Raw genomic sequence first — 26,036 nt, 5'->3', positions numbered from 1 at the left:
TGCGATAGCATTTAAAGGCTCATGGCGGAATTATCCGGCGCAGCATGATCCCTGTTATCCTTGCGAAGTAAGGTCAAATCAAATCAAATCAAACCTCATGGCGGGGATTCTCTGATGATGGACAGTAGTGGCCTGTGAAGACTGAAGTAGATGACGTATACTTGTCCACCACTAGCTTGTCTGTGCTTCTGACGAAGACACAATGGACACTTTCCGTACGGGTTGTGGTAATTTATGGGCACTGACTTAGTCGAAGTCACGTCACTGCACTGACTAATTTATGGTCACTGACGCACTCCGCGAAGTCCGCGCACAATCGTAGTAAACTAGCACTGCAACGAGGACTGACAGGGGAGAAGACAAACACCTGTTGTTGGAAGTCTAGCACAGTGTTTGTCTTCTCCCCTGTTAGTCCTCGTTGCAGTGCCAGTTTACTACGATGGATCCATAACAACCTGCCCGGTTCACCACCGTCATGCGTCCGCGAACCAGTTGTTCTGGGACTTCCTAATGTCCGTAATGAAGCCTCCCATGACGATCATGGGCATATTGTAGATGGGTAGAAATCCAGCGAACCGGTAGAGATGTAGGAAGGGAGTTGCCTCAGGACAGAAGCCGCCGATATTTCGAACAGAGACTGTTCTTCTTCTGGGCACCGTCCTCATCATTGGCATGGTATTTAAAGGGTTAGGTGTGACGTGTTTAAAGGTTCATGCGAATTGTGGGTCAACAGCCCGGAGGGAAGAAAGGTCCGTACGGGTTTTTACGGCGGGAGTGAATGGCTGCTTTGTTAGAGTGTGGAGGGGATTATGTGAACGTAGTGATCTAGGCTACAGACCGGTTGCAGAAAAATGGAAGGTTCACGAACACGTGGACGAAACGGGACAACAGGCAAGAATTCGGGAGCATAGCGAAAGATAAGGAGGTTAGTGGTTACGTGGGGAAAATTCCAGAACGAGCAAATTTATTTTTTATTTTTTTTAAATGTATATTTGTAATACAAAGTTGTGGCATGCAATAAAGAGAGCAGAAAGCAGTGGCCATGCAGAACATAACAGATGATAATGGAGGTAGATGGGAAAAGCATATTTTATTTGTGAAGTGTTTCTAGGGTGCCTTGTGATTTGTTGATACCGGACGGGTGAAGAGCGTTGAACTTGTATATGAGATAAGACTCCCTATCACGTCTGTCACGTGTGGATCTAAACCCGGTTTCTAGAATATATAGTTTAATGTTGTCAAAATTGTGACCAGGAACGTTAAAGTGTTCGGCGACTGCTTTGGGGAGTTTGTTGGACGTGTCGGTTCTGTGTCCGGTAAGGCGGTTGTTCATTTGTTGGCCGGTTTCACTAATGTATTGCATAGAGCAGTCGCCGCATTCAATGCAGTATATAACATTGGAGCTTGTGCATGTGAATGCGTGGTTAACGGGGTGGGTGTAATTGCTCGCAGTGCTTTTGATGGAGTTAGCGTGTTGAACGTGCTTGCATGTTTTGCAGCGCGGGAGGTTGCAGGGTCGTGTTCCCGTGTACGGGGCGCTCGTTTTGCTGATTTTGGCATTGACCAAGGAGTCTGCCAGGTTTCTTGCGCGTCGGTATGTCACCTGTATGGGATTTGTGAATATGTTGTTAAGTCGGTCACTGCTTTGGAGGAGGGGCTTGTGCTTCTGTAGAATGGCTTTGATGTTTGGAAGTGCGTTGGAATATCTTGTGATGAAGCTTATTTGGCACGCGTCGGGATTTTTTCGGTTTTCCAGAACCTCGTTTCGATCGAGTGTGAGTGCCTTGCGACGGAATTCGGTTAGGAGGGAGTCTGGATAGTCCCTTTGGGCAAGTGTACTGCAGAGTTCGTCAAGCTTCTCAGCGTAATCTGTGTCGTTTGAACAAATTCTGCGTAGTCTTACACTCTGCCCATTAGGAATTCCAACCTTACAGTGACGCGGGTGGTGACTCTTGAAGTGAAGGTATTGTTGTTTGTCAGTTGGCTTTTTGTACAGGGTTGTGACGAGGTTGCCGTTGTCTAGTGATATCGTGGTGTCGAGGAAGTTAATTAAGTGAGTTGACTGTTGTGATGTGAACTTTATGTTGCTATGCGCGGTGTTCAGTAGATCTACGAACTTTTGAAATTCATGTTCCCCGTGTTCCCATATTATCAGTATATCATCGATGTATCGAAGGTACACCGTGGGTTTTAATGAGAGGGCGCTGAGAACTTTGTTTTCTAGGAACCCCATGAAGATATTTGCGTATGTGGGTGCAACAGGTGTGCCCATACTTGTACCGTGTACTTGTAGGTAGTATTCACCATTGAACTCGAAGTAGTTCAGTTTAAGAACCAAGTCCATTAGAGCGAGTATGGTTTTCGTGTCTTTTCTGGTGTTTGTATTAGAAAGGGTATTGCAGAGGGCTGTGATTCCGTCGTTGTGTGGGATGTTAGTATACAGTGATGTCACATCCAGCGTGGCTAGTATTGTGTCCCTACCAAATGTACGAGTGTTGTTTATATCTCTGATTATTCTGAGGAGGTGGGGTGTGTCTTGTACATGCGATGGCAGTGTTGTCGGAATATGGTTTAAATAGTGGTCCAGGAATTTCGAGAGTCTTTCTGTTGGTGTGTTGTTATTAGATACAATTGGCCTGCCGGGGATGTCAGCCGTGTAGAGCTCGTTGGCGTGTACCTTGTGGATTTTGGGCAGTAAATAGAAACGACCTGCGTCTGTGTTTGATGGGGTGAGATATCTGAGGTCATCACGTGTGATGAGCTTTCGTTCGTGGAGATCCTGTATGGTATGGGTTATTAGCGCCGTGTACTCCTTTGTTGGGTCATGGTCCAGTTTGAGGTAGTGTTGCGTATTGTTGAGTTGCCTATGTGCTTCAGAGATACTTCAAGTTCTATACTTAGTTCTCTGCTAAGTAGGTGTACGTGTAGAGTAATTGAATAATATTGCTAGATAGAACTTCTTGATATTGCCTTTAGGGGATCCCGGCGTAGTGTGCACCAGCACGATGAGGGGGTGCATCCATGGATAGTCCACTTGTACACGCATAGGTGGGGTAACGTCTCCAATCATACTGGCGGTTACCGTGGTACAGAGAGCATCCCAGTAAAGGCTACTGAGGGATGCTCGTGCGTTTTCTGCGGCGGATAGTTCGTGACTACCCTATTCCCAGATCAGGAGGAACTGCACAACCCTTCCTCTCTTGTGCCATCACCACATTTCCCCTTTTTTCGCCCTTCCGTCTACTCTCTTGCTTGGCTGCACCGAGCCGCCACCCACGACCAGGCTAACCGCACCTCCCTCAAACATCATTGTCCCGTCTCTACGACGCATAGTGCCACAAGCTTCGTCTGCAGCAGCTAGGACGTCTTCTACCTTGTCTACTTTGAGCGTGACTATCTTGGTTGATAAGATAGTTCCGTCAGTTCTCGAGTAGGTGGAGGCACCGGCACTACGCTTGTCTTCTCTCTTGATAAGGGAAACGCATCACAGGTATCCAATGTCGCGGTAGATTGGTCCAGGTCTCCTGCGCCTTGCATCCGTCTTGTATCGCCCGCTTACCTTGTCGCATTTTGCACAAACGCGCTTTGCGTTGGTCTGAAGTCTCCCTCGCACACAGTTGCCGCTGCGCCTAGACACACTTACGCTTGAACTCGAGAAGTTCCTCCGCAGGCGTGCGTGGCGTCGGCACGTCCACGGCGTGACATCTGAAAGCGCGCCTTCTGTCACGTCGGTTTTGTATCCGCGCTGGGAAAGCACACCTCAAAATCACACGCCGACCTGTCTGACCACAGCCAATGACCCAGAGAACACAGCAGCGTATAAGTTAGCCAACAGCAGAGATGTTTATTTGCTTACATGGAATTCTGTCGTGCTTGAGCTGTGCACCGTCCTCTGCCTTCTCTGTGCAATGTTCCTATTGTGAATGGGCCACTCCTTCATGTTCGTCGTGTCTCTTCTTTTTCTCTTCGCTTCGCGCTGCTGGTGTTGCCGCACTTAACGGCTTCGCTCCCTCGTCCCTGCGAGGGAGTTTTTCCACGCTTGTTATCGCCTGGGAACATTTGTCGTTATCACCACACACATGATCTCCAAGCAGCAGTCAATGAGTGCAGGTCTTACGCGGTGACATAGCAAGAAAACGCAGTTGGTTCGTTTATAAATGCTATCGCATTTAATATGTTTTTCTTCCACCGGTGGTACGGTGGTACATTTCGTACCACCGTACGAGCTTATTTAGGAGCAGTTGGCGAACTGTTAGTAATCATCTGCATACAGGTTTGGAATTTCTGCGCTTGCAACGCGTATATGTGGGTATACTATCAAATAGACGCGTCTGTCCGTCTGTCTCTTTATCTGTCCGTCTGTCTTCGTTTTTATGGGTATCAATTTTGAGAGAGATTTTATTTGAATTGTGATACCCAATGCGAGTCTCATAGGAAGGTAATGTTGGACACACCTTGTTTTATCACTTGTGTCTTCATGTCTTCACAGCCGCGTACAAGTTAACGAACAGCAAAGATGTTTATTTGATTACATGCAATTCTACCGTGCTTGAGCTGTGCACTGTCCTGTGTCTGCTCTGTGCAAAGCTGCTGTTGTGAATGGGCCCCTCCTTCAGCTTCGTCTTGTCTCTTGTTTTTCTCTCTGCTTCGTGCTTCTGGCATTGCCGCACTTAACGGCTTCGCCAATGAGATAGAGAGACATACCCAAGGTAGCACAATGTACTAAAAGTCGAGTGCAATAGGGGTGGACTGGTAGGTGGAAGGCCTTGAAGAGACTCGTGAAACTAAAGGACACTGATAAGACACATACCGTTCACCCCTATTGCACTCGACTTTCAGTACATTGTGCTGCTTGGGTATAGATCGCGCAACCGCCCCGCGTTTCCCGTTGAATTTTGATGTTTCAAGGAGACCTCTAGCACTCCTTCGTTCAAGGCAAAAACGAACGAAGAGCGAACCGAATGACCAATTAAACGGGAGTGCGCGACGCACGTTGGGTTGAGGCGGCCGTGGGACACGCACACTCGAGCCAGTGCAACTTTTTCTGCACGAAAACAACCAGCTGAACTCGCTGTAAAGCCGGTTCCTAAAATTGTTGGCGGCATTACCTAATATAGAACAATAAAAAAAAATAAAACAACAACAACACTGAAGTTTAATACGTACAAGCTTTCGCGTGGGGGACCAGGCTTTATCAGGTAGCGAATCCACTGAAATTCATTGACATTCTGCGATGCAGTGGGCACACGATTGTTCAACACATTATAGACCTTGATTCGTTGTATCATACGCTCTACATGAATCCTAACCTGTGCAGTATTGTAGCAATCCATCATTTCCTCCTCTGTAAATTGTCTTCCAGAAAAGAAGGGTGTGCATGACTAACACTGCATTTTGGTCTGCCATAGCTGTTTTGATAGTGGGAAAACCTTTGTAGGCAAGAACGATATCCCCACTTGTTACGTGCTTTAGAAATCCTGAATCCACTGTTATGAAAGAGTGAGCTGCGCCCACCATAGCCTTTTGACACGAAGCTAATTGTGCCATTTGGCAGCACAGCAACTAAGAACTTTAATGTGTGGGAGTCTTTGTGACTTAAGAAAAATGCACGCTGCCGCTCTGGAGTGTCTGGTGTTTCTATCCTTACTTCAGTGCAGGTTATGATAAATTTGCCGTTGAGCGAGGCCAGGTTCCTGTAGAAAGTAGACTTTGCCTCACAATAGGCTGTGCGCCAATCATTTACGCCGAACGACGCTGTTATCGCTTCCAATTTGTGGGGAGATACTGAGGCGTACGCCTATTTACGGCAATTAACGTAAATATGTCCAAATTGTCCCAAAAGGGCATACGCTTCCTATTTTCAACAAACAAAGGGGTACGGTGTGCTTCTCAATTATTACCGTTGATTCTGAGTGTGTTATGCAATGATGCTGGGTTTCTAGAATGTGGTGGTCATGGAACTGTTTACCGTAGTCGCGGCCACACGCTGTCACACGCGGCCATACCCTACCTAGAGATAATAATATTAATTTATTTTTATTTTTCATCCCAAGTTTTTGCAATACAGTACCGCTTGCTGAAGCCAATTGACTTGTGAGGAACATGAGCGAGATGCATTAGAGCCACATATCTAATCAGAAAGCACCGCACACCCTAGAAACAGAGCGTCATCAAATAATACAGGATCGATACTATAACCAGCATTCAGAATTGTTTCGCTCCTTCTCCTGATTTATTAAATTTGTTTCACGAGTCGTTGCGTTATACTGCGTACTATTGCCATGCGTTATACTAAGAGCTATACTAAGGCCATGAACTATTATAAGTGATAAGAACAAAGATCCAATGAGCTGTAGCAGAAGTCAAAGTTCTCAAAATTAAAGAAAATATTCGAGACGCAGTAGTTCTGTGCACCCCAAATAGAATGCCTATTGACGTAAAAGATATTCCTAGCTTCATCTTCACGAAGAAAATAAGGAGCTTCTTCGGTAATGTGACATCGGTTTCCCTCACTCGGAAACTAGAAAGTAGGCTGAGCAGCAAAGCAAACACATTCATACTAATACGACACAAGTCCTGCAAAGCCTGCGGAGAGTCCTTCAAACTCTCAATACCCTGGAAAAGCGACAGCCTCTCAGCATTCCCTGTTGCTGTTGACTTCGTTGTGGGTGCAGCAAGAACACTTGCAGCAGCTATGATGATATGTGTCACTTGCGTTGACGCACCATCAGTGGAAACCGCTGAGATGAAGACGGAGAACCTTGCGTGGCTGGCTACACTTTGCTCATCAGTCTGGGTTGCCTGGTTATGAAGGAATTGTTTGAATGACGGAGAAGAAATTGGATGAAAGGCACTTATTGACACCAATAAATTGAGGATCAAACTTTTTGCCCTCAGTGCTAAACATTACACATTTTTTGTCTGTGCTGCAAAATCATCATATGATGTAGTTCGCTTTACAAAGCTGCTGAACAAGGACGACAGGTTCAACATATGGCAATGCTTACCACTGTGGCATGTGTGGCTGAGAAGACCTCTTGATCTGCAGCCACGCCTGAGATAATTTCTTCAGATGGTAGGACATCAACATCCGTGGCGCTCATGTCTTCCAGCTGGATGCAGTGCGTTTGCTTTCTTTGCTGGCCCCGCTTCTTGGACCTAAATTTGCATATTGTTATCCCACACACAGCAAGGCGCACAAATCTAACTTCGTCACAGTTAAAATTTCTATTGATGCAAAGACATGTACTTGCCTTTCGTATCGTGTGAGATCTAGGTCCGCTGTACTTTTAACTGCATAGGCAGAGGGAAAGATTGACGAGACGTAAGCCGGGTGGCGCTCAATATCGCTCTTGACCCCGCCGACAAAATGCACGCCTCTTGCACAAACTCTTGAGCCTTTGTTCGGCTGCCATGGGCTGCCATCCTCACTGTAACATGTAACCGATTGTTTCGTTACAGCCAGGTTACCCAACAGGAAATTAATGTATATAATGTATTAATGTATGTATGGTATACGTACATTTCTCGCCGAACGGCTTGTATCCAGCGCTGCCTCCGATCGCGGTCGTAGGGCCGAGACAAGAAGCGGCCGAACTTCAGCGCTGGATTTCTTCCTTGGTTGTTCGAGCAGCCCACAATACAGCAATAGGAGCCACGTGAAGCGTACACAGCGTTCCCGTTCGTAACGCGAAAGCAAAATGCAGTTACTTGTGATTACAATGCGATTACAATTTTCGCCAGATGGCGCGCTGCCATCGCTCCGAAACAGTAGTGCCTATAGGGGGCCGAGCACGCAGCACACTCCCACCAGTGACTGGAAGGTCTCCTGTGCTTGCATCAGCGGTCATTATAGGTCCCATAACTAGACTGTACAATGTGCAAAATAGGCGCCAATAAATGTACTCACAGCTTCCAGAGTTGCATACAGAAATAGAGTCAAGTGTTTGCTGTTTCTAAAAAAATACTGAAAGTACAAATACAAACAAGTAAAATATAAAACAAACAAACAAATACACTAGCGGATGCACATCCCGGCGATATATTTATGTTCGAACATCTGAAGTAGATGGACTTCTTTTCTTGCGATATTTTAATCTGACTGAAAAGCTGTAGGCTCCCAAATTTGGAGGAGCAGTTCTCCTAATGGGCAAAAAGTTACAAAATTATCCAAAGTGAGATATTCGAAATATTTGAATTTGCCTTTCTGGGAGTATTCGAATTTGTTTCGAAATTCATATGAACAGTTGGAATTCACTTCGCAGTGTCTGTGAGGTATTTTTGTCGATTCTATTCGATCAGTTTGAAAATTTTGCTGCTCACACAGCTCATATAACAATCGGGTGTCCGCAGAAAGAAGGCAAAATTCGGCACGCAATGATGGGGTCATATGGTGCCGCCGAGCGAGAGTACGGCGCTGGAGAGAGCGTTGCAATGCTGTGGCGTCAATGTCACAAACGACACCGTGACAAAACCACACTGACGTATCCGACATAGCGGATTTGTTCCCGACACTGCCCTGGCCGCATTTTCAAAGAAAACAATGTCAGGCATCTCATCGCCTTAAATTAAAAATTCCCTCGCATCTGGGCAAGGAGGCACAAAACGTGCTGTTGGGATGGACGCTGTTGGTGTTGGACACAGACGTTGACGTTCTGCCTTTTGTGCAACTCTTCCATTACCTCAGATTTTGTCTGCCCGGATGGTCTTTCGAACGTTTGATTTGCTGTTCACGTTTGTTTTTCTACGTACTTCCGAGCACTGAAGGAGCAGATTTTGTCCGCATCATTAGCTAGTTATTGTTCTGGTTGTTGTTGACCACGTCGGAATTAACACCCACATTTTTTCTTTTTTCTATCTAATCTATTGTACACTAGTATAATATACTATTATCTCGTAAGATATATCGCATGTAATACTGCCTGTAAGAAGATTACGTTGTTAACAGGAAGGGGGGGGGGAAATGTCTTATGACAGGACATTGTGGAGGAGCCACAGTTCTTCGTGGAGGGCATCAGCAAGGACGATGTTCGCCAAATGAACGTTGGTTAGTGCAAATGACCTCCAGTGCATGTTCTGTAGCTTATGAGGTACTCTTGCACCACAGGTAACTGCTGGTTCGTTGCCGCACTGGCGTCACTGACGCAGCGCAAGGGGTTGTTCGACCGTGTTGTGCCTCGGGGCCAGAGCTTTGAAGAGGGCTTGTATGCGGGCGTGTTTCACTTTGTTTTCTGGAAGGACAACCGTTGGGTGGACGTCGTCATTGACGATAGGCTGCCGATGTTGAACGGAGGAGAAGGCTACCTGAGTATCAAGTCCGGCGACGACAATGAGTTCTGGAGCTCCTTGGTGGAGAAGGCGTATGCCAAGTAAGTCTGCACAAAGATCGTTTTCCTCCCGACACTCCCAGTTTCACCCCAGACAACCGCCCGGGACGCCCGGAAAAAAGTTGTGTCGAAACATCGTTGTCCTCAGAGAATGCCATGCAGACGTTCGACGGACACGCGTCTCGGACATAGTGCTCTGGAACAATCCAGGCTGCATTGTGTGAAGAATGATCACAGATTGGTTGATTGCGCCCCGGAAGCATCGCGAGTGCGAGTATACAAATTCTGTAACGTCAAGGATGTATTATCCCAATGCCGTTCTTAAGTTAACCACGAATAGTGGAAAATGCTTGTGGAGACTTCTTCTGGACGCCGTACTCTTAAACGATCCTTGACTCGACTCTCCACTTGAGCTGCTCCCCGAGGCTGGTTTTGTGGTTAAAATCAACTTTCTCAAAAGGTGAGATTCTCAAAAGATTCTCCGAGCGGAGGAAATCTTTCGCGCTTTCCACTAATGCTGCAGGTAGCAGCGGTTTTTTTCTTGAAGCCCAGTGGCTCCTCAACTGGAAGAGCGCTTCTTTCATCCACTCACTGGAGTTAAGGAGGGATGTCGAGTCAAGGATCGTTTAAATATCGCCGTTAGGACGACCTCTGTAGAAAGAAGACGACAGTCTCGTAGGTCTCGTAAGTCTCGTCTATGTGCCACGTACGTTTTAAAAGGTACATCGGCAGTGGAGGAAAGAAAATCTGATCTACAGGCTGGTCCACCAACCATGATAGAAATTCATAGTAAAAAGCGCAGGTCCCGAAGAGACATGAGGTCAAGGTATTTTTTTTTCTGCCAATAACTTTTGCCACATGTTGGTAACTTTTTTATTTCATTTCATTTGACTAAAAGTTAATTTCTTGAATTGAACTCCGAAATTTCTCAAGGCAACCTAACGCTTTCTTTGCGAAAATGGGTTCCCCGTGGTCATACGAATAATACAAGCCATACTCAAAATACGAGCCGTCAAAAAATCGGCGGAGCCAAGGGCTCATTTCCACGGATTTTCGGCGAATTTATTTCGGCAATTGCCATTGCATTACGAGTGGGATTATGTGCTATACTGAGTAAAATGACCACGGAGAACCCATTTCCGCAAAGAAAACGTTAGGTTGCCTTGGGAAATTTCGGAGTACAATTCAAGAAATTAACTTTCCGTCAATTGAAATGAAATAAAATGTTACAAATATGTTGCAAAAGTTATCGGCAGAAAAAAAAATCCCTTGACCGCGTGTCTCTCCGGGGCCTACGTTTTTTTCTATGGATTCTATCATGGTTGGTGGACCACCCTGCCTTTGGCATCTAATACACTGTAAACTTTTTCACACCTTTAAAGGTGTGCGCTATGAACATTCAACCTGGTTGCGTAACATTGCATCTCCAGGGTGATATTTTACAAAATTTGGAAAGCATTACTAAAGATCAAGTGTCAGTGCAAATCTTGCTTTCATTATGTCTTGGATATCGTAGGTACGAGCTAATGCATATATGCATCGCTATCGATAATAGAGCACGCGCAAGTGTCTACAATACTGTTGAACAATGTTGAGATGTTGCAAGACTGAATTTTTGGAGGACAGACAACACTCGAGTAAAGAAAATTTGTGCGAAACCGTGCTCCATTACGGTGTTACGAAAATTACACCTAAAAAGGCGTGCGCCATGCACGCTATTACACCTTTAAAGGTGTGAAAAGATTTAGAGTGTACCCAAAAAAGGCACTGTCGCACACAATCTTGATCCGTCCGCAATCCTGGTCTGCCTAATCCCGCTGGGCACGTCGTACCATCCGCACTTCACGTTCGTGATATTGGTTTTCATTTGCAGCCGTTTGGTGGAGGCACAATACCCAATACCCAGGTTTACACAATACCCCCAGAAGTTAAAAATTAAAAGAAAACACTGGTCCAGGATGTCTACTTTAAAGAAATTCACATTAATACAAATGTGATTTCATCTGTTTCGGCGTTTGTCGAGGTTTTTTCTTCGTGCGGGCCGCTGTCATCGCCGCAATCTTGCCAACCCGGAACCTGCAGTGCGAGTAGCGAGAAGGTGAGGCTGAAAGGAAGCCACTGCGCCTGCGCCAACCCTCCTTGAGGTGTGTAATCATGTTTGCGAACGGGGAACAAGTGTCTGCGTTGTTGATCTCTGTCGCCGAGACTCGCTTTGTCCGCACCTGAGGGCGATCATAATCGCTGCCTAATCACAATGCGCGCGATGTGGATCCTGCATCGGTGCGTTTTGGGTATAATACCGCAAACGCACTGTCGCGCACAATCCGGATCAGAGAATATGCCTGCGCCTTCCGTACGTCACACTCGGGATCCAGGTTTTCATTTCCCGTCGTCTGGCTAGAGCTTGGTACGATACCCACTGAAGTTTTAAATCAAGAGGAAACATTGGTTTCGAAAATGTCTGCTTAAATGAAATTCACATTAAAACAAATGGCATCTATGAGGGCAGCCATTTCGGTGTTTGTCCGTGTTGTGTTCTTGTTGCGAGCCCCTCCCCCCCCCACCTTACCAGAGCAGAACCGGCAAAGGCGAGCAAAAGTAGGCAAATGCCCTCATCTCAATTTTAGTCCCAGATGTGTTTCCTCACCTGAATTTTTGGGTGAATTTTTTCCTCACCTCATCATATTCCTCAAAAAAATTCTCCTAACCTCAGCCTTGTTTTAAAACCTCGCCTTGCGCCACATTTTTCTGTTCCTCACCTCACCAGTATTTTGTCGTACACCTTCCTCACCTCATGCCACCTCATTTCTTGTAAATTTTCCCTCGCCTCACCTCACCTCAACCTTGTTTCTAAAGTATTTTCCTCACCTCACCCATCATAATAAAATGTATTCACCTCATCTCAGCTCCACCTACTTGCCATAATTTTTTGTCTCGTCTCAAATTAACCTGTTCCCATGAAATGTTTTCACTTTACAACTACTCTTTCTACTAGGAATCTGTAGGTGTAGGTAATGTGTCGTAGTTGGCTTTGAACTGCTTCGTTGGTTGATTCCTGACAAAAAGTTACAAGTGCTCACTATTAAGATTCATTACATTGCTTCGTTCATTCTCTTTTATCAAGTGTCCACTACATGTGCGATCAGTAAAAATTGGACGTAAGGTACTTGGGTAGAGTTGCACTAACCGCCAAGAACAACAACAACAACAATAAATGATGACGATGAGATGGGGTGTTTCACCGCGGTGGAGCGGTACCCTACCCCATTGCACGGGAACATTATGTGAAGATGATGAAGGAAGGATGAAAACACAAACAACCAGAGTTCGAGGTAACTCGTTAGAAGTAACTCGTTACTGTAATTAAGTTCCTTTTTTTGGTAACTTGTAACTTAACTCGGTACTTTTGCACCGTGGTAACTTTCAGAGGAACTCGTTCCTTTTTCAGGTAATTTTGCCAAAGTAACTTAAGTTCCAAGTTACTTTTAACTCGCTTTTAACTCACGTCCACATATTTTCTTGCTTTCTCTCCGGTTCCTTCATGGTACTTTTTTGCCATAAAACGTGATATTCAATCAATGACAGTATTTCATTCAGAAAGTAAGAACCGTAGCGGTTCTTACTTCCATTGAAATGAAGCTGAACCATTCTGCGCCCACAGGGAGTAAGATGCAAAGCGTTCGAATAGACCTATACCAGAGAAACGTCATCATGACATTGGTATAGACAGACTGAAACCGAAACAAATCGGAAGGAGAGGGCTGGGTTCCACTGACGGGCACTTGTTCGCTGGCTCCCATTGAAAGAAAAACAGGACCGAGGGTCGCGTCCCTTTATGGGACCATATCGTAATCCCCTCAAGACCGTGGCTTTCGGGCGCGACCTTGTTCACCTCTAGCGTCGAGCGTACTTCAGTTCTAGCAAATTTGTGGCGCTGTCGAACACTATGACGTCATTTGTTTACAAACAGGGAGATGTCTATTGTTGGACATAAACTATCTAAGCGTGTTGCATTCCTCCGCAGGCAACTGAAGGTGTAACTCTACTGCTCCCGCGCGCTGCACCTGCTTAATGATATTTTGTGTCTGAAGTAACTTGGATGTAACTCGTTCTTTTTGTTAAGTCACTCAGTAACTGCGAGTTACATTTCAGACTGAAGAACTTCGTTATTAACTTAGTTACATTTTGCACACGGTAACTTAACCTGTAACGAGTTCTTTTTGACGGGTAACTTCTCAATCGATGCAAAGAACTAAAGCGTCTGAAGCAATCCAGTGGACGACAGGAAGTTCGTGAACAGGTGAAGAACCCGACGATGGAGCACAATAGGGGGCCAATGAGTGCAGCTAAGGTGAACGGCATCTTGCTGATGTGGGCAAGCTCACCACACAATGTCCGCCTTTGCGCGCAGTAGAGTGAACATTCCATAAGAATGTGCTGGGCGATCGCCACGACACCGCAGGTGGAACAGAGGCCCGTGTCACAGCATCGGATCATACACTTGAATTGCGGGGTGAAAGCAACATTGAGCCGCAGTCTACGCAGGAGTGAGGTAAAACGGCGTAGGAGACGGGCAGGGAAAGAAAACGACAGATTTGGATCTACCGAATGCATTAGAGATCGAGCCGTGATATTCCGGCGCCATTGCTGCAGAGTCAGGGGCTGAAACCATGCAATTAGTAAGGCCCTTCTGTCGCCGCTCGAGAGCACAATGGGTACGGCTGTCGGGGACTCGTGGGCAGCCGTCGCTGCTCTGTCAGCCTCCTCATTGCCTCTTAAGGCTGGTTCACACTGTCACGTTTACGCTTGCGGCTACGGGTTACGGGCGCTTACGGTGGGGGTTGCCATGACGACGAAGAGACGGCGTCCGCAAGATCGTTTCCGCAAGGAGTTGAGGCAACTTCAACTTTTCTCCCGCAAGCTCCGTAACCGTAAGCGCACTGGCCAATAGGATGGCAGAAAAGTTCGGATGCCGCGCATGCGTTTTGTCTCGCGCGTCTTCTTGCAAAGATGGCGGAAACATTGGCTGTCTTAGAAGCTCTTATTCTCCAGGTTGAGAAGTTTTCCTGGCTATACAATACACAGAAACCGACACTGAAGATTTTTGTTTAAGTTTAATTTGTACAAGCTTTCGCGTGGAGGTCCACGCTTCCTCAGGTACAAAGTGAAGTGGTGACACACATAAGTATATATAGTATAGCCATATACACGACTAAACATACTGCTGTACAAAGAAAGGGAAGGGGAAGGAGATATGGTGCCACATGTCTGTGTACAATGAATAGCTGGGCAGACGGATAAGTGACCTCTAACCGTTTAAGAACAGTAAAAGGTGTTATTGTGAACAAAAAGGCTCGCCAACCCAGTTTCGCGGAAGGGGGGGTCAGGAGTATGGGAAACGAGTGGCCCAGAATGGACAAAGGGGAAGGTAACGGATTATCTAACGGAGTGCCAGACGATGACTGAAGCGAAGATTCAAGAATTGTGCACAAATAAATATAGATATATAACTATTAAATTTACATAAGCGGATATAACGAGCCAGGACTAAGATTCAGACCATTTGGTGCGAGACACTTGAATTGCGAAATTAAGTAGGACTCCCTATTCTTACGTTTGATGTCGGTGCGGAACCCAGATTCTAACAATATAATTTTCAAATCAGTTTCAAAATCGTGATTAGGTTGATTGAAATGAATGGCGACAGGAGTTTGGCGGGCATTTAGGATATCAAATTTGTGGCCGTAAAATCTTTTTCTCATTGTGTTGGAGGTTTCACCGATGTATTGTGAATTGCACTTGCAGCAGAATATCAAGTAACAAATATTGGGTGAATTACAGTGGAGTGAATGACGAATTTTCAAACAGAAGTCACCCAAAGTACTACGGGCAATGGTGGACGGTGCGATAAATTTACAGGTCTGGCACCGTGCACTACCACAGGGATAACAACCCGGCGAGCGCTTCATGATGCATGATGACGTGAGGATGTCGCGCAAATTTTTGGATCTACGGAATGCTACTAATGGGGGAGTCGGAAAAACTTCCTTTAATTGCTCGTCAGCATGTAATATATTGAGGTGGCGTCTAAGAATGGAATTGGTATTGACAAGTGATTTATGATATGTAGTGGATAAAACTACATTACTTAAGTCTTCTTTGCGTTTCGGGGTGAATAAGGACTCCCTGGATAGGCTAGATGACTTGGCAACAGAGTCATGAATGAGTTCAAGTGGGTAATTTCTTTTTTGGAAATCAGATACCATTTGCTGAGCATGTTTTACAAAATCAGTCTGATCTGAGCAGATTCGTTTCAGGCGCAAGAACTGACCATATGGAATACTCCTTTTCTGGTGATTAGGATGATAGCTTTCATAGTGGAGATATTGGCGCTTGTCCGTTGGTTTCTTGTATAGTTCAGTGGTCAGCCTACCAGATTTACATGACACTGTCACATCAAGGAAGTTGATGGATGACCTTGAATAGTTACAGGTAAATTTAATTTTGCTATGCAGAGAATTGAAGTGATCAAAAAATGACTGCAAAGATGCCTCATCACCAGACCAGAGGACAAAAATGTCGTCGATGAACCTGAGATATATGAGTGGCTTAAGGGGGAAAGAATTAAGGGCTAAGTTTTCAAAACGACCCATGAATAAATTGGCATAATTAGGTGAGACCCGGGAGCCCATGGCAGCGCCATGAATTTGGACGAAGTGTTGATCGTTGAATACGAAGTTATTACAGCCAAAAACTAGTTCTAAAAGGGGGATGATAGCGGGCATGGGAAGAATATCGGAAGGGTGAGAATTAAGGAACTGTTCAACAGCAGAGAGACCCTCGTCATTAGGAATATTAGTGTATAGCGAAACGACATCCATTGTTGCCAACAAATTGTCAGCATGGTTACTGAAATGGTCATGGACAGCGTTAATTTTGGAAAGAAAATCGTGTGTGTCTTTGACAAAGGATGGGAGAAGGGGTGGGATGTGTTTGATGCAGTGGTCAGCAACTAAGGATAAATTCTCTGTCGGTGTGTTTATTCCTGAAATAATGGGCCTCCCGGGGTTATTGGGTTTATGAACTTTGATCAAAAGATAAAAATTACCTGGTGTGACGTTCTTAGGACGCAAGAATTTGGAAATGTGGGACGGGATAAGTTTACTAGTGACGAGTTCATCAATTTTCTTATTAATAAGAAGACAAAAGGAAGGGGTTGGATCCTGATCGATAGCTCTGTAGAACGAGCGGTCACTCAACTGCCTGTCCGCTTCTGCGATGTAGTCGGATGTATTGAGAACCACTGTACCGCCACCCTTGTCCGCTGGTCTGATGATAATGTCATTACGGGCTTTGGGTTTGTGATCTACAGGACTTGACTCCCCTCTTCGTATACGCTTCTGGCTATACAATAGCAAAAGGAGCGACTACAGGGATGCCACGAAAAAAGAAAACTCATGGATGACAATAGACGAGTTCAGAAAATCCCAGTGCTCTTTGCGCATGCATTGCATCCTGGCGCTTGCGCAGCGGGGAGCGAAGAATAATCCTTCACATTTTGCTTTCGCTGACCTTGACACGTCGTAGACAATGGGCCGGTAGGGGAGAAATCGGAACAGTTTGGAGGCCACCCGTTTCTTTCGTGTTAGTAAACTTCCACAGTTCAAAGCGGCGCTAAGCACTCTGGGATTTTCTGAACTCGTCTATTAGCATAGCAGAGGGTCTGTCAGGTGATATCTTCACTCAATGAATCTGTCTGAAGTAGCGAGTTGTACGTAGCACTGTCGACGATGGCGTTAAATTAAGAACATTAACAGTTAAGAACATCGTCAAGGAATGTCTGATTGTCTTCCCAAGCACCCAGCATCGGGGTGCTGGACGCTGGACGCCATGCTATTCTGTGGCTCTATTTCACTTTTCTTCGGAAGGATGGCGCTCTAGGAGGCCGATCCTCATTGGAGGAACGGAGCGCCGAAACGTAGTAATGTAAACGATGGAGGAACGCAGCCGACAACGAGATGGGTAATACGTAAGCGCAACCCGTAGCAGTGGCGTAGCCAGACCTCCAAGGTAGGGGGGCTCGATACAAAAACTCGCCCCCCCCCCGCTGATCCTGTGTCGACAACACACACATACTTGTGCACACTGCAAACTGAGGATTAAAAAAAGGAACGAAAATAGTTGATTTAGACGTTCACAGTACGATTACATGTATAGGCTGTCATGACAAATGAGGGGTGTCACGAGATTGGAAGTATTTTGAAAAGCTCATACTTTGAAAACCATTCAAGAGTGCTTCTTAGATAGACACCATGAACTGCAAGAACTTTCGCGATCGTCACACTGGTCCCCCCCCCCCCCCCCACACACATGTATTATGTTCTCGGATTTGCACAATTTGTGTGGGTCGGTCCGTGGCAAGTAGGGGGACCTCGAGCCCCCCCTAGCCTCCCGTGGCTACGCCACTGACCCGTAGCCCGTAAGCGTGAACGTGGCAGTGTGAACCAGCCTTTAGACCGCAGTGACCTGGAATCCACTGCAGGGATATACGATGACCCTCATCATGTAGACGCCGAACTTGGTGGAGAATGTCTACCACGATGGGGGCTAGAGACCCACGAAGCCCCATGGTTGCCACACATTGTAGAGCAGCCCGCGAATCGGTGTATACCACCCAGGAGGAAGTTGGAGGAAGTGGAAGTGGAGGAAGTTGGGAGACCTGCTGTAGAAACAGTAGAATGGCATACAGCTCCGCCGATGTTGACAACGTACGATGTGACAGACGATATCCACGTGTGACTGCATTTGATGGGACAACAAAAGCACATGACGAACCATCCCGTGTGGAAGATCCATCAGTGAAGACGGCAGTGTGGTCACGATATTTAAGGTGCATCATGTCCTCTACCAACTGCTGGAGAACTACAGGTGGCACTTGATGCTTTGGAACATTGAGTCCAGGGACAGTAAGGTGAGGGAGAGTGACGGGAGCGGAAGCGACCACGGAGGGGTCGTGGGAACTGTTGGGTGGATTATGAACGGAGGAAGCTTTGGCCTCACTTCCATCAGCACTTTGGCTTCGCCCATAAATTTTTGCTAGAAGGGGATGACGACGGTGGTGCGTTCTGAGGCGCAGGTAATGGCGAATTGTTTCCATCTGCCGTAGGATTTCTATCGGTAGCTCACCGGCTTCGGCTATCACCATTCGAGTTTCCGCGGCTGTCGGCACACCAAAACATATCCTCAGGCTTCGCGCAAGTATACACCGATATTCCGCATGGACCCCTTATGCGTGCGAACAGAGACTGTTCTGTCGCGCAGAAAATCCGCCAGCCGCAAGAACATTCTGTCAGAGGCCTAGGCTTGCAGCAGTGCGTGTAGGTACGGTATCGTAAGCTCTTTTGACGGCCAGGAAAACCGCCATGACAATTTTCTTCGGAGTCTTGGCTTGTTCGACGGAGGTGACAAGGCCTAGGACCGAATCCATGGCGCTGCAATGGCGACGGAAACCTATCATCTCTGCAGGGAAAGCTCCATGTCCATCAAGCCACCATTCTAGCCTATGCAGTACCATCCGCTCCAAAACTTTACCGAGACAACTTGTCAGGCTGACAGGACGAAAGGAGAAGAGATCAGAAGGTTGCTTGTTTGGCTTTAACAGAGGGACAACTAACACATCTTTCCAGCTTGCCGGCACTTCCCCGTTTCTCCATGATTTGTTGTAGACATGACGCATACAGGAAACACCCTCATCACAAAGATTTTGTATGGCCCGACAAGTGATGCAGTCTGCACCTGGCAAGGAGTTGGCACGTCGGAGGCGTACGGCAGCCCAGAATTTGGCAACTGAAAATTCCATGCCCATCACGTCGTTGATCACTGGCTGTCTACCCGCAATGGCTTCTTGGATTGTGGAAGTATGGTTGTGAAATATTTCACCGAGCAATTTTGAGCTGTTTCTGTTTTTCATACTGGCAAAACAAGAATTGCTTTTAACGAGTATCTTTCAAGCGAGAATGATAATGGAGCTGCGAAGGTCGTTTTCAAGATGGTGCGCAGCTACATTTTCACTTGTATATTTTGCATTTTTGTCTGTTATGACTTTATATTATCGATCAATATTATTTAAATAGCAGACGTATTCATGTGTACCAGAACTTTGGGGCCTTGTCTTAAAGACCCTGGTTTTGAAGCCACCATGTATAGGCGAATTGAACAGATTACTGGTGGCTTATGTCTTGACTTCCTATTAAAATTACTTTATGAGGACACACACACCTCTTGTTCCTTCTCACCTACCTTCATTGCTGACAGTTGGTTACTAAACGGTCAACTTGTGCAAATACGGAATATACGCCAGTATGTGCGCTTATTGCGTTAGAAGCGCGTGTTGTTGCCTCCATTTCTTACAACAGTCTCTGGTGAGGTCATTCGTTGTTAGGTATTATCGTTCCCAAATATTCCAAACATATCTGCTTGCAGAATGACTAGTTTGGCTTCGGTGAAATCTAAACACACAAAGCACACAAACTATATTGACTTGTCCATGCATCTGACACATCATGTATCTGACTCAACTGACTAGTTTGACTGTATTGAAATCGAAACTCAATAGATAAAGCACATATACGCTATATTCACTTGTATTTGTATTTGATGTGACATATCTATCATGTATGTGACTCAACTGTCTCTCCGTGCCCTTTTAAGCGATCGCGCAATTGAAAATAGCTGCATCTCCTCAACCTCAACCTTCTCCTTCAATTTTCCTCGCCTCGCCTCGCCTCGCCTCATCTCATCTCATCTCACCGTCCTTATTGGAAAATTTTCCTCACCTCACCTCAACCTCCTTCTCGAAAATTTTCCTCAACTCACTACGCCCCAACCTCCCTATCGAAAAAGTTTCTTCACCTTACCACACCTCAATCTCTCTTTTGGTATTTTTCCGCACCTCACCTCACCTCAGCTCACCTCACCTCAGCTCACCTCAATGCACGTGAGGTGAGGGTGGCCCTCACCTTGTGAGGTGACCCCTCATCCTTACCTTCCCTCGTGAGGATGCCCACCTCTGAAGGCGACAAGCGAGCAGGCGAGGGAGAAAGGGAGCTACTGCGCCAATCCTTCTTCAAGTGCGTAATCTTAATCCCGTTCACGAACGGGGAACACGTGTCCCCGTTGTTGATCTCGGTCGTCGAGACTCGCTCTATCAGCAGCTGTAGGCGATCACGATCGCTGTCTAATCGCGATTGCGCGCGACTTGCATCAAGCCTCAGTGCGTTTGAGGTATTTGACATTAAACATTAAACATAATGCAGGTTAGAGCACATAGGGTGCCGCCACATCCTTCAGGCTTAGAGTACTTTCCACTGCAACAAAGTCACCACAAAGGTTGTGGTATATCCGTATACTTTGGGATGTCAGGAGAATGTGTACGAAATATCTCGTTCCAAAACTGCGCATATTTTATTTAAACAAAGGTACTACGAAGCGCGCGCTTCGCCTCTGTGAAGCAGGAGGGCACTGAGAGCAACACGCGGCAGACCTCATACGGCATCGGGCAAGGGAGAATGCAGGTTTCAAAGCAGACAACAATGCTGGGTGACGTCACATTATGCTCCTCCGGACGAACTGTCGTAGTATGGAGCTCTGTTTTCTGCTTTTCGCATTTCGGTTTGCTATTGCTATTTGTGTTCGGTATCAAGGGGGTGTTTCGTGTTCGGTATTATACTGACCTAACATTTTTCGAATGCTTAGGAAGTCTCCCTTAACACGGAATGTAAGCGAAAAGGCACAACGAATGGTACTCACATGTACACACACACACACACATAAATGGGATGATGATGAGCTGGGTCATTCTCCGCCGTTATGGCGGTACACTGCCCCATTGCGCTTGTAGAATGGATTAGAAAGTGATGATGATGGAAAAGTGTTCGGTTAGAGTTCCTCCATTACTCCTGTGCTGGAGAGGAACTCAGCAACAGCTCGTAGGCCTTGCATCAGAGGTGAGGGCTCCGACCATGGCCCCATAATTTTGGCTAAGTCGAACTGGCGTTGATCGACGCGTTGGAGAGCAGTTTCCATGAAGGCGCGCTCGCGATAGTACTCTCCGCAGACCAGGAGGACGTGATGGAGGTCACCGCGCACACCACACGTGGAACAGAGGCTGGACGCGCCGACACCGAGGAGGTGTTTGAAGGCCGGTGTGAACGCCACAGTAAGTCTCATACGGTGGAAGAGTGTGGCAAAGGAACGCGGCACTCGACGGGGGAGAGTAATGGACACGCTGAGGATAACGGAGTAAAGCAGAGAGTGGGTGGTGATGTCACGTTGCGATTGAGGCTGCATCATCGGGCCAGTGAGGCTTGAGACGAGGTAGCGGCGATCCCCCCGAGACAAAATGATGGGGACACGCCGGGTGTACTGGTGCGCGGCTGCGGCTGCTCGATCTGCGTCCTCGTTTCCGCTGATGCCCACATGACTCGGGATTCACTGGAAGACGATAGAGTGGCCCTGTGCGCTTGCTTTCTAGTATACTTGTAGAATTTCAATGACTACAGGACTGAGGAAGCCGCAAAGCCCCATAGTTGGCACACATTGCAGTGCAGATGTGGAATCTGTCATAACGACCCAGGAGCAAACGGGGCTGTCAGTAATTTTCCGCAAAGCGAAAAGAATAGCATAAAGCTCAGTGCATGTTGACGATGTTTTATGTGGGAGATGATGTCTATCTGAAATTGACTCGGAGGGAAAAACAACGGCAGACGACGAACTTCCCCTCGTGATTGAGTCGTCCGTGAAAACTGCGGTGGAAGTATCATAACACGAGCTCATCATATTGAGAGTGAGCTGCTTCGTCACGCACGCAGCGACGTTGCCTTTCCTTCCTGTTAGCCCAGGCACCGACAGAGAAATGCAGGGCATCGGAAAAGTCCAAGGAGGAGTGCTGGGAGCTGTGGGTGCGACCACAAAGTCAGGTGTGCTAGCCTTCATTTGATGCACACATGGGTGTACACTGCTGTGCTTGCGTCTCCGAAGCTTCCTAACTAGCGGATGCCGCCGATGCTGAGCTACAAGGCGGAGGTACTGCCGACACGTCTCCCCGTAGCGAAGCACTTCAAGCGGGGCTTCCTTAGCCTCAGTAATGACCATATGGGTCTCAGCCGTCCGAGGGACTCCCAAGTACATTCGGAGTCTGCGCGCCAGGAGGCACTGAAGCTTATGGACTGAGGAAGGTGGGAGACCGTTCAACACAGGCAAACTATGCAAGTGACGCGCGAACCAAAGCTCGGTGGACGGCCAAAAGCGACGCCATGGTACTGCCCCACTTCATATCTGCAAGATGCCTCATCACCGCAATCCATCGGTGGACCTTGGCTTCCAAGCTCTCTATGTGTTTGCTATAGCTATGTGCTTGCTATAGCTGTGTGCACCGATGAAAGCATGGCGTCTACCGTAACACCTAGGAAGCGATGAAAAAGTGCACTCCTCAGCTGTACACCTGCAACTGTAAGAGGGAATGGGTGCATGCCCCTTCTCGTAAACGGGAGTACCACGGCCTTTTCAGTCGAGATGTCCATGTCGGCCGTTGTGAGGTAGTGCTCAATAGTGTTCAAAGCGTGTTGCAGGCGCCGCTGGATGGCCGGACGGGATTTTCCGCTGGTCCCAATGCAGATGTTATCCGTGTAGATCGAAATTGACAGTTTCTTTCCAATGCAGCCCCGAATATCAGTCATGGCCACGTTAAACAGAATTGGGCTCAATACGCTCCCCTGTGGAACTCCATGGGTCATCGATACATGCTCTGTATCCCCTTGACTGGTGCGAACAAATAGTTGCCTCCCATGGAGGAAGTCCTTAATCCATGAGAGAGCTCTGGAGGGCAGGCCAGCTTGGGTGAGGGAGATGGAGAACGGAGGCATGACTCACGGTGTCGTAAGCGCGTTTAACATCAAGAAACGCAGCCACCACTGTCTTCTTGCGCGCCTTTTCTTCTTCCACCGACGTAATGAAGTCAAGAACCGAGTCCATGGAAGACCTGTGCTGGCGGAATCCAGACATTTCCTGCGGGAAGTAGGAGTGCCTCTCGAGACACCACTCGATTCTGTGGAGGATCATGCGCTCCAACAACTTGCCAAGGCAGCTAGTCAAGCTCACTGACCTGAAAGAAGAGAGCTGAGAGGGCGATTTTCCCGGCTTCAGTAGTGGGACAACCCGCGCATGCTTCCAACTGTCAGGTACTTTCCCTGTTCTCCGGGACGTGTTAAATACCTCGAGCAGGCACCTCTGACATCGCACATCCAGATTACGGATAGCCAGGTACGTGGTATTGTCCGGGCCTGGGGAACACATGACAGGAGGAGAGCGTTCTTAAACCCCGAGAGCGAAAAGTCACTGTCCATGTCCGGATCAGTGATGACTGGACTAGCTTCATTCTGTTCTGTCAAATAGGTCATGTGGCTCATGAAAGCCGGTGAACAGGCTGCCACGGAATGAGTGCCCATGGTCTGGCAGAAAGCCAGAGCCACTTCACTTTCTGGCGTAGAAGAGAACAGCGCTAGAGCACCTATCGGGTCGCGGTCAGGTTCGGCTCTCTTAAACATCAAGCGATCCGCTATACTTTCGCAGGACTATGAAAAGGCGACAGCATTTCACAGAACCGCCGACAACGTTTTCGGTCAACAGACTCCATTCCCTTAGTCACCAACTTGTTCATACGCCGAGCCTCCGCCACATCCTCCAACAGCCCAGTCCGACGCGCTTTGCGCTCAGCTCGCCGACCGCACGCTCGCAGCTGCTCCCCCCGTGGGTTTGAGCCAAGATGACCAGGGACCACCTTCACAAGCTTGCTAGAGGAACGAAGCGCTTTCTCAATGCCTTGAGTCATCTGATTTGCAGACGTGTCTTCGCGGGTGCTTTCTGCGCATAGCGCGCGAAAGGCCGACCAATTCGTAAGGGTCACAACTTTGTGCCGAAGCGTCCGTAAAACTCACATGTACATGTTGGACCTTCTGGTACGGTTTTCCCGGCTGTTAATCATACTGCATTATACCGAATCCGGCGCCATCATGCGCTAACGCAGCGTTCTGCAAAACTTTCAACATGTCGTTCACTAAAGAGCAATTTGCTGATTTCCCCTGAAATCGTAGCCACTTCTTCGAAGTTTTTCATCTTAGGGAGGCTTTAGAATTTCACACGGGTGCGCTGAATTTGCAAACCGAAAAGTAGTAATGCTAGGAATAACAACGAATGTTACTCTTCTGTTTTCGGTGAATTGTTCAGTATTCTTATTTTCGTTCTAGTTAGTAGGGCCTTTTGTGGCTGTACGGCAGATGCGCAGCATACTGTAAAACGACTAGAGATCGAAAAAAGAAAAATACCAGTAGCAAACTGTGGGGTTTCTCGGCACCTTCCGTCATCCTTTCGCATCCTCCTCCCCGAGACACCAAAAACAAAATGAGATATAAAAATGCATGTTAACCGTCCCTGCCGCCTATGCTTGTTGGTATCCAGAGACGAGATCGTTTGAGTGCGTACTTCAACCCCAACTGCAGGTTAAACGGATCGTATGGAGCATTGGAAGGAGGCACAGGCACGGAAGCACTGACAGATTTCACCGGTGGAATCCCTGAACAGATCCTTGCGATTCCGCTACCCAAGAACACCTGGCGCATCATGAAGAGAGCCTTCGAAAGAAAGTCCATAATGACAGCCTCCTTCGTGGTAGGTCACACCATGGTATAAAGAAATTATTTCAGGAATCACTCCATGCATGCCGATGACTTTGGCCATCCCAATTCTGTTTCTCGAAGAACGAGTTATGTTGTTATGAAGAAATGGCTTACGGCGGGTCGTCCATCACGTGTAGCCAAATTATGCGACGCATTAGAGTCCCGTACTAAAAATACTGTATTTTAAATACTTGTGTTGGTGTTTTAGTATACCGTACTTAGTACTTCTTCCGAAAGGAATTTGAACCCTTCTTCAAATACTTATTCAGTGTTTTCTACTCAATATTACCGTGCCTCCCATGATGTGGTAGATAGGGCGAGTCATCGGGGCCTTCCCAGGGTGATATGGCGTCGAACGATGTTTTAAGGTCGTCCTTTCGAACGGCCAGGGGCTCCAACGCCCAATTCAACGCCTGTGCCTCTTGGAGGCAGACGTGCTCAGCGCCGCCGCGTGAAGATGTTGGGGATTAGGCTGTTCGGAAAGGGAAGAAGCAGGAGAGGCAGGGAACGTTTGACACGTTTTGTAAGAAAAGAAGTAAAGGTTATCACTAGAACACACGGGTTGAGCTGGGACAGCCTCCTTCCGTTCTTAACCTAATTGTGAATTACTTTTCGTTTGTCTTTTAGCCATGTGTGCATGTCGTTGGCATAGCGTGCTCCGACTGATAACGTGCACTGACTCTTCGCGGCATATGCTACTATGTACAACGCACCTGCTTTACACACGAAAATACGATACCTCTACAAGACTAGAGGTACGATGCATAATGTATTTTCATTCCTGGAAACAGAAACAGGCAGGAGGAGATGACGATGACCAGGTCACAGAAGGTGGAGAGGTCACAGAAATTGAACAGGATGACGGTCTTTTCGCTAATCACGAGTACAGCGTCACAGGCGTAACTCAGGTAGGTGAATGCGCGCACGAGAAACGGTGCCTTTGGTAGCAATGAGCTGGTAGGCTTTTGAAATCAGTCAT

General features: G+C 47.1%; 1 protein-coding gene across 3 annotated transcripts in view; it reads left to right on the top strand.

Moving 5' to 3' along the window:
- Positions 1 to 26,036, top strand: part of LOC135396690 (calpain-A-like) — a 110,180-nt gene that overhangs the window by 32,342 nt on the left and 51,802 nt on the right. For all 3 annotated transcript variants that reach the window (XM_064627795.1, XM_064627796.1, XM_064627797.1), the window contains 4 exons: positions 8,977 to 9,046; positions 9,107 to 9,368; positions 24,881 to 25,049; positions 25,849 to 25,965. In XM_064627795.1, the coding sequence (XP_064483865.1) occupies positions 8,977 to 9,046; positions 9,107 to 9,368; positions 24,881 to 25,049; positions 25,849 to 25,965 (618 nt within the window). The remainder of the gene's footprint in view (positions 1 to 8,976; positions 9,047 to 9,106; positions 9,369 to 24,880; positions 25,050 to 25,848; positions 25,966 to 26,036) is intronic.

The sequence above is a fragment of the Ornithodoros turicata genome, chromosome 6, assembly GCF_037126465.1.
Source record: "Ornithodoros turicata isolate Travis chromosome 6, ASM3712646v1, whole genome shotgun sequence".
Classification (NCBI taxonomy): Eukaryota; Metazoa; Arthropoda; class Arachnida; order Ixodida; family Argasidae; genus Ornithodoros; species Ornithodoros turicata.
Note: the sequence above shows the minus strand (reverse complement) of the source record. Positions and strands in the feature narration are given on the sequence as shown.